At 40.7% G+C, this 11131-nt stretch overlaps 1 protein-coding gene across 2 annotated transcripts in view; it reads right to left on the bottom strand.

The window, feature by feature from the left end:
* Window positions 1-761: 761 nt before the first annotated feature.
* The window catches only part of ash1l (ash1 (absent, small, or homeotic)-like (Drosophila)), a 42570-nt gene continuing 32200 nt past the window's right edge, over window positions 762-11131 (bottom strand). For both annotated transcript variants that reach the window (XM_007230573.4, XM_022683010.2), the window contains 4 exons: window positions 10944-11116; window positions 10562-10728; window positions 4599-5085; window positions 762-3500 (listed from right to left, as the gene is read on the bottom strand). In XM_007230573.4, the coding sequence (XP_007230635.3) occupies window positions 3409-3500; window positions 4599-5085; window positions 10562-10728; window positions 10944-11116 (919 nt within the window). In that variant the 3' untranslated portion in view covers window positions 762-3408. The remainder of the gene's footprint in view (window positions 3501-4598; window positions 5086-10561; window positions 10729-10943; window positions 11117-11131) is intronic.

Genomic DNA, 11131 nt, shown 5'->3' with positions numbered 1-11131 from the left:
CTTTCTGCCTTTACTTTTGTCTTAAGTGAGCGAAATTCTGCTTGATTGGGCTTTATCATTTTAATACAGTATAAAGAAGCTGAATGTCATGGTGGGCAAATTCATATACCTGGGCAAAATGCTAATATACTACCATCACACACTTTCAGACAGGAATCTGAGGCCAAACGTTTTTTTGTTTGTTTTTTTTTTACCAAGAAGCATTTGTATATTATGTTTAGATAATCATTCTCTCATAGGAATAAAAGATGAAATGTTTTTGGTTTGACTAAGTGAAGTTATAAAATATCTGAATTTCTGAAAAAGGAAAATCCACCCTTTATATTCCCTTCACTATAACCTTATCATTATGTTCACCTACATTGCTGCACCTGCACCCCGTCTCCTTCCGTCTATAACTAGATTTACTTAAACCTGCCCGTGCAGCTAACAAGTCCCCTTAACCTTAGAATAAAAACGTGACTATTGTCACACACACACACACACACACACACACACACAAACAAAAGTGGACAAGTTAAAATGTGTGCAAGTTGAAGACCCCTCCTGAGCCCTTGACAGTCTGTGAGCAATTCAAATAACGGTCCACAATGTAAAGGTTCTATTCAATAGTTAAAATTCACTTTATTTGCAGATGTATTAATTGACTATCCATACAATTAAAATATGCTTTGACTGTATACCTTGAGTATCAATAGTTATGACCTAGTAAAGAACTATCACATGATTTCTTGGCTAAATGTATGAGCAACAGGCAGGTATATTCACAACAATGTAGTGCTTTTTATTAAAAAACAAACAAACAAACAAAAAAAACAAAAACAAATAGAATATAAAACAAAAAAAGTAAAAACCAACAGCATTTTCATGACTTTAGAATCATAATTACAAACTTTTAACCAGAGTGGAAGAAATCTTGACAAACTGTACACAACACAAAATGTCTGTCAGTCTGTCCATATACAATGCTTGCATGTTATTTTTGTGATTGTCTAAAAATAACTAAACAAATCACACAAAAACACACAAATACAAGAAATACAAGCATCATGATTATGACCGCTATCACAAAAAACTGAACCATTTTTTCCGCTTTAAGGAAAAAAAACAAAAACAAATAAAAAGATTAAGAACATGATATTTAGCTGACAGTTTTTTTCTTTTTGTTTTTTTCCTTTGTTTCCATCGTCTTCTAAAATATTGTTTTTTTATGTTGGTTTGTTTTTTTAGTGTTCAACACTTTGCAGCAAGAAATGAGGGGTAGCTTTTTTCTTTCCCCCCCTCAAAAGTAATAATAATAATTAGAATAATGTTACAAATTAATAATTACAATGACAGTTGCCAGGTCTGGGGTCACTGTGATCCAAAATGCTTTCTACCCGAGTCCATCTGACCATGCTCCTATGACCATTAAGGGCTATAAACAAAGGGCGTTTGTTTTTTTTTCTGGGCTATAAGATTTCAGTTGATCTCAGCTTTTCCTGTTCAATGACCAGAAACATACGTAACGTCCGCCAGCCAGTTAGTCCTCCAGCCCAAGCTTAAATGAACAATTATATCAATACAAATGGTATATTAATAATGATGATAATAATAATAATAATAATAGTAGTAATAATAATAATAATAATAATACATATAGGGTCGAGTCCTGTACAATACAATACACAAAATCCATTATCAAGATATTGCTTTTGGAGACATGTCTCACATATTCCTGTCTGTATATATACATAGCTTGGCACTATACATTTTTCTTTCTTTGTCAGTTTTTTTTCTCTCTTTTCTGTCAGTCCATCAAAGGGGTGGGATATCTCTTTGTAAAAACAAAGCTGATGCGGGGGGCAAAAAACAAAAACAAAAAAAAATCTCATCACAATTCTTTTAGAAACATTATCCATGGTCACCTAATCATCATAATCACAAAAAGTAAAAAGTAGCGCTCCAAATCCACTCCCATAACACGCACTCATTCCACAACATTCCTCTCACAGAAAGTGACATCACCGGATGCATCGATTTTGTTAACGGTTGTCAAGCCCTTTTTGTTTTTCTTTTTTTTCTTTTTTTTTATCTTTCTAAATGTTTCCATACAGTTGGGCCAGCGTTCAAAATGAATGTGATGGACGCGTGCATACACACTTGCCACACACACACACACACACACACACACACAGACAGACAGATAGGTCAAGACCATGGCATTCTAAGGCGTTACAGTTATTCAGTGCACCCTCACTGGTTAACCATCCTGTTGAGCTGGTGAATCAAACACTTGAAAATGGGGCAGGGCTGGCTGCTTCACAGACCAGTCTCTGCGTTTACGACGGCAGAAGCTAAGCTAAACTAAGCTAACCGCCAGTCTTTTCCCATATCCCAGAATTCAGAGTTTGCAAAGTAAGGAACAATTCCCAACCCGCCAACTGCCACCCTGCTCCATTCCTAATGTTACAGTATGACAGAAAAACAACAATCAATTAAACAAACAAACAAAAGAGGATATACTTAATAATTTGTTTTGCTTTTACCTCACAGCATTGTTCAATACTGCGTTGAGTGTTAGTGTGTCTTATACGTATGAATGTCTCCGGGAGCGAACAATGTCCATATTCGTTAAACAAAGGAAAAAAAGTGCAGTTAGCCATTACTCTTTCTCTGCTGCTCACTTCCTCTTCACCCTCTCTCTCTCATCCCACTCTATGGGCAGTGTCTATGTGCGCTACACTGCACCTCCTATGTTGCTCCTCTTCCCTCCTTCCTACTCTTCTCAGTTGTTTGTAGATGTGGATTTGACATTACTGACCACTAGGGGGCACTGGTCTCCTTGTCTTCTTTCAAATCCACCTCCATGTCCATGTCCATCCCCTCACCCAGACTGTACAGGCCTAGTCTGTGAGGCCTTACACTGTATGTAGTACCACATGCTGCCTCAAAAATATTGACCTCTGAACCGTAAGACCGTTAGACCGTCAGCACAGTTGTATTTCATATGTGACAGTTCATTTGAGTTTCAAGGCTTAAATAGATTTTTTTTCCTTCTACTTCTTCAGTTTAAAGCATCTGGATTACATTTTCCTATGTTGTTTTCTTTTTTTTTAGTCTTTAACACTTGAGTCTTTGCATCATACTTTTTTAACGCATCAAGGTGATAACAGGATTCTCTCACTGCTAGCAGAAGCCGTGTGTCCTATGCATTTGAGCTAGTCTAGTCTGTTCTTTCAATCTCCTTTACGAAGACAGCGAACAAAAGGACAGGAGTATTAAAGGGAGGGACTCTCCTCTCACACCTTACTCCCTCTCTTAGCTGTTTTTTTATCAGCCTCCTGCATATCTTTTTTTTAAAACTTGTTTCTTTTTTTTGCTGGGCAAGAAAGAGGGAGATGTGTTTGTCAGGCAAAGTTGACAGCATCACTTCCTAATCACAAAGTCGCTCAGTCCAAGCGTTCGTCTGCGCAGCCGCCGTCCGGAGCCCTCCTCCAAAAGATAAGTCACGTCTATCGCTGTGGGGGAGACACAAAAGTGCATAAACCTACTGAATAAATGACAGGAACTGCATTGTACAATAATTTGCAAAGGAAATTAGGTAGCTACAGTCACTGGCTCTTTTAACATGCAAAACCTATTATGCACTATGCACACTGCCATGCCAAATGTCAAAGGACACAGAAGTAGAATCATGTCCCATAATTTTTGCTGTTGTCCCATGGAAGCAAAAGAACAGTTCGCCCTTCTCCAACATTACCACCCACTGTGCTGTCCACTGTAGGTGGTAATGCCTGCTGTGAGGTACTGACCTTTGATGAATAGCTTGTTTATCGCATTAGTAATTTGTTTGCCTTTATTTTTATTTTTTAGCATTATTCTACTTTAAATCTAGCATTCTGTCTTGAAACCAGACTTTCATTCTTGCTTTTGTTGTGATATCTGGGCTGCATTCAGAAACTTTTGCTCCAATATTTAGCATCCAGAAACTTCTCCTCCCCCTCCCTTTCTACTGCTCTTCTCCTAGCTCAGGAAAAAATGGAGAAATGGAGGAGCGAAAAGGAATAGAACGAGTGGAGAAGAGGAGCATTAATTGGGAAAATGGGACTGCTGATTTTTTTATAGGATGCTGACTACTATTGTGGTTGATTATGGCTTATAGCCAATGAAAACCCTTTTTTCCCCAGAGGCCCTGATTTTTGAGTTTTCATTGGCTGTAAGCCATAATTAACAATAAAATAAATAAATGCTTATAATAGATCACTTATGCACATATAAATGAGTTTCACATTTTGAAATGAATGACTAAATAAATAATGTAAAATAATAATAATAACTTTTCAATAATATTCTAATTTTTGGAGATGCACTAGTTCATTTAAACATTAAGTGTCTAATTAAGTACTGAAAGCGTACAGTTGTAATCTGTAAATCTAGAAGCAATCTGGGGGTTTATGGCAGAACACTGTTTTCAGCAATAGTCATCTGTGGCTAGGAGTACTGAGAGAGCACAAATGGCTTCCCATCTCTTACCTGTTTACTGTTTTATGTGCATTTATACAGAGAGACAAACGCTTTAAAGCAAAACAGCTCTTCTGTCACCAAGTTTCTCTTACCATTTTTGCTGGGTGCCCGATGGAGCAGGTGCAGCAGGATCTTATTCAGTCGGTCCCTCTGTGCCTCCCTTCTTCCTAAAACAGGGTGGTGCAGGGGTGATGGAGAGAGAGACAAAGAGGTGTGGGGCTCCAACACTTCCATGCCTCCTCCCCTCTCCACGGTGCCCTCATCCATCTCCCTTCTCTCCTCTTCCTCGTCTACCTCTTCTTCATCGTCCTCATCCTCCTCTTCAGCAGATCTCGTGCGCTCCTGTGGTGGCACTAGCGAAGTCATTGGGGTGGAGGAGTCCTCATGCGCTCGGTCCACTTCTCCTTCTGCTCTTCTTCCTCCACTTCCTTCCGTGTCTCTGGAGAAGGCCACGGGCAGCTGGTCACATGACACGCTGGGGGAGGATTCTTCGTCGCAGGCCACAGACCCTTTGGATCGCTCGCTCTTCCAGGCTGCCCGGCCGCCATTCCTCTTGTAATTATCTGGCACATAGTGAGGCTGAAAAAGAGTGAGATCAAAATAATCAGAGAGGAAAAAAAAAAAAAAAAAACAGCAAGATATCTGCAAAAATCCATAAAAAAGTCACTGGGCATTAGGCCACAGCAATATATTCAGATATAACATATTGAAACATTTTTGATACAGAGACAATACTTTAAATTCGATACGGGTACCCAAACAATACTTTTTTTTTTTATAAAAAAAACACCCATTAAAAATATATATATATAAAATAAAATAATGAACAGGTTTGTGGTGCTTTATTGAGAACAAAAAACAGCAGCATTACTTTGCTTTGACTACAAATATTTTCCCTATGCGTATTGCTGGATGCAATAGAGTGTTTACAAGTTCTTTATAAGAAACATCAGCATTAGATTGGCAAAATTAAATAATATTATTATTATGGGTTTCAACTACCATATGGTGATTATTTTTTTAAATGCTGGTATTTCCCTGTATTTTTGGAAGAGGAACAGAAATATTGTAGTCTGATTGCAAGTGAGAGGAGGAGTGAGAGAGAACGAGGACGCGAGACAGGGTGAGAGAGAGAGAACCAGTGAGAGAGAGAGAGAGAGAGCGGGGCAAAGAGCAAGCGAGCGAGAAAGCGGGTGGGAGAGAAAGCGGGTGAGAGAGAGAGCAAGTGAGAGAGAGAGAGAAAGTGAGTGAAAGAGAGAAAGAGAGAGAAAGAAAGATAGAGAGAGAGAGAGAGAGAGAGAGAAAGTGAGTGAGAGAGAGAGAGAGCGAGCGGGTGAGCCCTCTACAAAGGTGTAAGAACACCTGCTCCATTATAGTTTCTTTTGGAATAACTAAAGTAAAAAAATATATAAAATCTTTCGTTGGACTAGTCGTCTTCAGTAAGTACTCAAGTCTTTCTAATAGATTAGGAATGAACATCTGATTAGGGTTGGGCGGTATAATGATAACTCTCTACATCACTGTATTAAAACATTTTAATGTTATCTTTAAACAAGAACGGTATTTCATGAATATGACTTTTCTGACGTTCCAAATTTCTGCTCTGTGGCTAAAACAGGCCAAAATAGCTCATTCATTCATGAGCAGTTATGATGGCCACAGGCAGTTATTAAGCTAACTAAGCCTCACTCTATCAGAAACAAGTCCTTATCATCAGTACTTTGTTTGGTTTGTTAGTAAACAAAAACAGCTGTACTGAGCTGTCTGATACTCTTATGCATATATGTACTGGAATCTAGCTAAGCAAGTGAGCTTTATAAATTAACACCACAAAAAAAGGTACTATTTTTTTGCGCTCTGTCTGTGCAGTTGCTTCCAGCTGTTCTTCTTCATGAGTGGATTTTCAATGTGTGTACTGTAGCAACGTAAACAGTGGACTTGTGCCTCCAGTAATATACTATATACTATGGTAATCTTTTGAAATGTTATGGCGGTATAAAAAAGTAATTACTGTCCTACCAGACATTTGATTGCATTCAGTAAAACAGTGTTAGTGGGGTGAGGATGTTAACACCCCCATGTTCCATACTGGTGGGTTATTACCCCTTTAGCAAAACACTGGCCTTACAAAACACTGGCAACTTACAAACTTGCTTCAATGTTTACTTTGATATTTTTGTTAGCTAGTTTATAGAAACCAGCTAGTGAAGCAGATACATCAAACTTAAATGGTGCTAAATACAAAAGTCAGTATGGATACCTAGAAGTACATCAGGTACAGTGCCCCCAGCTGAGTCCCCACACTCAGCTGTCCTGACCACCAGCACCACTGTAGTCCCCCCTCCTCCTCCCCCTCTGCACACCTTCACTGCTGACCAGGTTAGAGGTGAACTAAGGAGACTCCACCCAAGAAAGGCAGCTGGGCCGGACAAAGTGTGTCCCAGACTACTAAAGTCCTGTGCAGCTGAGCTGGGGGCTCCCCTGCAGCACATCTTCAACCTGAGTCTGCGTTTGGGGAGGGTCCCCACGCTGTGGAAGACATCATGCCTGGTTCCAGTACCCAAGAAGACGCACCCCAGTGAGCTCAATGACTTCAGGCCTGTCGCCCTTACATCACATATCATGAAGACCCTGGAACGTCTGCTTCTACACCACCTCAGACCCCAGGTTCAACATGCAATGGACCCCTTGCAATTTGCCTACAGAGAGAAAGTGGGAGTGGATGATGCCATACTGTACTTTCTCCACCGGACCCACTCTCATCTGGACAGAGGAGGCAGCACTGTGAGAGTCATGTTCTTTGATTTTTCCAGTGCTTTCAACACCATTCAGCCTCTCCTACTGAAAGACAAGTTGGTGGGGATGCAGGTGGATTCATATTTGGTCTCCTGGATCACAGACTACCTCACTGACCGACCTCAGTATGTCAGATTGAAGGACTGTACATCAGAGACTGTGGTCTGCAGCACAGGAGCACCACAGGGGACTGTGCTCTCCCCGTTCCTGTTCACACTCTACACCTCAGACTTCCAGTACAACTCTGAGACGTGCCACATGCAGAAGTTTTCAGACGACACTGCCATTGTGGCCTGTATACGGGGAGGAAAGGAGGAGGAGTACAGACACCTGGTGAAAGACTTTGTGGCGTGGTGCAATAGAAACAACCTGCTGTTGAACACCTCCAAGACCAAGGAGATGGTGGTGGACTTCCACAGGGCCAGGCCACCCATACAGCCAGTATCCATTGTGGGAGTTGATGTGGAGATGGTGAAGACCTACAGGTATCTCGGACTGCATCTGGATGATAAGCTGGACTGGTCAGCCAACACAGACATCCTGTACAAGAAGGGGCAGAGCCGGCTCTACTTCCTGAGGAGGCTGGGGTCTTTTAACATCTGTCGGAAGCTCCTGCTGATGTTTTATCAGACTGTGGTGTCCAGCTGTCTTTTCTATGCTGTGGTGTGCTGGGGAGGAAGCATGAAGAAGAGGGACGAGATGCGTCTGGACAAGCTGGTCAGGCGGGCGGGGTCCGTGGTTGGTGTGGAGCTAGACTCTGTGGTAACGGTGGCAGAGAGGAGGACACTGCAAAAACTACTCTCCATCATGGATGATGATGGTCACCCACTAGATTTCATCATCATGGATCAGAGGAGCAGTTTCAGTGGCAGGCTCTTGTCACAGAGCTGCTCTACGGACAGACTGAGAAGATCGTTCGTTCCGAGAGCCATCAGACTCTTCAACTCCTCCCAGTGGAGCCGGAAGAGAGAGGACAGATGAGGAACGAGTCTCAATATGTGCTTTCTTAATCAGCCTTTTTTTATCTGTACTGGAAAGCACCCTACACATCTACACCCTGGGACTCTTTTGCCTTTTTACTGTATATACTGTTCATTTGCATCCCTGGACACTTGGCACTTTACTGTACACTCTGTACCTTTTCACTCCTGGACACTTTACTGTACATCTTGTACATTTGCACCCCTGGACACTACACTACGCACCTTACTTAAATACAATACTTGCACAGGTTATGTTTAATATTGTCATATCTGCTGATACCTTCTATACTTAAATTATTATTTTACTGCACTACCTCATATCTATGACTGATTACTTTCACACTTTGTATAGTTTTTTTGTATTTATATATTTATGTATATATTTTTAAGTCTCAGTTTATAATTTTATAGTTTAGAGTCTTATATTCCTCACTGTGCTCTCTTATTTTATTTTACAATACTTATTGTTTGTTTCTACTGTGTACTGTTTGTTTTGACTGTGTTGTGTAACTGCTACTGGCTGCTAAATTTCCTTCGGGATCAATAAAGTATCTGTCTGTCTGTCTGTCTGTCTGTCTGTCTGTCTGTCTGTCTGTCTGTCTGTCTGTCTGTCTGTCTGTCTGTCTGTCTGTCTGTCTATCTATCTATCTATCTATCTATCTATCTATCTATCTATCTATCTATCTATCTATCTATCTATCTATCTATCTATCTATCTATCTATCTATCTATCTATCTATCTATCTATCAAGTTTATCTGCTCCAGGTAGTGCTGGGTAAATAAATATGTGGCATCCTACTCCACAAAGAGCCAGGCAATCCAGTAGGATGTGTTTGATCATCAGTGATGTAATAAACACAGTACTAGGTGTGTGACGAGACACTCATCACACAGGGATGAGATACAATATTGGGTTCATGAGACAAGAACGAGATTTTAACAACAATATATATATATATATATATATATATATATATATATATATATATATAATTTTTTAAATATTTAGCATTTTGCATCGTGTCAAACACTTTTTACTCTGATTATGCATCATATTTATCATATGAAGAAAATACAGAACAGTATGCAAGTACTGCAGCTACTTTTACTATAAACTCAACAACTTCTCTCCAGTATGAAATCAGTCTCTTCAGAACTTCTAACAGAACTATTATCAAAGTACCCCCAGTGAGGGTTGTGCATTCAACTGGGAATCCCCCTTCAGGGTTCTACACAGACCAGGCAACCTATGACCGAAAGTCAACACATCGCTCTGCAGTTTAAACTGTGAAGGTAATAATGTGTAGGTGGGAACACAAGGCTCGGTGGACCACAAGATTAACAGAACAAGGAACAATGTGTTAAAGTCAGCAAACACAGAGAGGCAGGTGTGTGTTTGTGCGCGTGTTGCGCACATTTCTTTTGTTTACCTCTGCACAAGTCTTATGAGACACATTTAACACCTGATGAGAAATATTGTGCTGTTTTAATTTCATGAGATCTTGTGGCACAAGATCTTGGCAAACGCCTTCTCAGTACATATAAGTGCTTCATCTCCTTTGAGAAAAAAAACAAGGCCTATATGGCATCCTGTGATCACTGATTGATATATTAGATTTAACATAGTCGGAAGTGATTGCATGTGGATGAACCAGAGACTGTAAAAATGTTGTCTATCCTGAAACCCGAGTCTGCGCAGTAGAGACCGGAGGAGGGAGAAAGACTGTAAAGAGACAGCCTAATCATTTGAATAACCCCGCCCCTGAGGGCTGCCTCGCGGTCACAGGTTGCAGAGCGGAGCAGAGCTGGCGGTCTGTTATTGGTCCTGCCCATAACCAGCCCTTTTACAATAACCACACCTTTTTGGAATAGAGCTAAATAACGTTTTTAAAAATGAATTCTGTGGGAATATAAAAATTTAACAATATAAGCAGAGGTTACACTAGCTGTTGCATTTAAATCATGGAGATAAAATCACAGTAAATTAGAAAAAAACATGATTGAAAGTTGTTTGTTTTGCCATTGAAACCTATGGGGATGGGTGGGGTTACACAGCTTTCTGAAACCGAACAGCAGGGGGCGCCCGACCTGTGGTGGCTTCACTTTTGAGAGACGATGCTCTGTCCAGCTATACACAGTCTATGGGATGAACAGATTAATTTTTTGCGATTTGTAAATTTGTTTCTGTTTTGTTCATGCCATTCTTCTGGCCACAGGTTCCATACACACAGATTTACACACAGTCTCTTAGATCTAGAAAACAATTACTACTCACCGAAAAGTCCCTCTTGGGTGCAAGCCTTTTAGGGAAGTGGTTGAAGGCGTACGGTTTAGTGCAGACTGGGTAGCGGTTGCGGTGGATCTTGTAGAAAAGGTGAGCAGACTTGTCCAGCCGGTAATCACAGATGTACACGTCCTGCTCTTTCACACCTTTCGGCCGACCTGAATTACAGGTTCGAAGAGAGACAGGTCAGTAAACTAAAGTAAAAAAAGTGTGTGCAAAATTTTTATCAAAATGTCCTGGGTGAGAAACAGACACCCTGACAGTATACAGTCAGTTTATTAACTTCAGCTCAAAGGTGCCAATATCTGTGAGGTCCTAAGGTTTATCTTGCATGTCACTGTGTGGTAGTGAAGGTGAGAACTGCATGTCTCACCTTTGCAGTAGGTGTACAGGTCCAGAACGCAGCATGTGCCCACCACCGCTTCCAGAGGAATTATCTCATAGAGAGGCACTCGGAACAGCTCATTATGGTAGAAGCGGCGCGAGGGCGAATGGTGAGTCTCATGAGGGCGGAAGTAATGATGACCAAAGGCAAATCTTTCACCCCTAGGAGAAAGAAAG

This window comes from Astyanax mexicanus, chromosome 3 (genome assembly GCF_023375975.1).
Source record: "Astyanax mexicanus isolate ESR-SI-001 chromosome 3, AstMex3_surface, whole genome shotgun sequence".
Taxonomy (NCBI): Eukaryota; Metazoa; Chordata; class Actinopteri; order Characiformes; family Acestrorhamphidae; genus Astyanax; species Astyanax mexicanus.
This window is presented reverse-complemented; position numbering and strand designations above follow the sequence as displayed.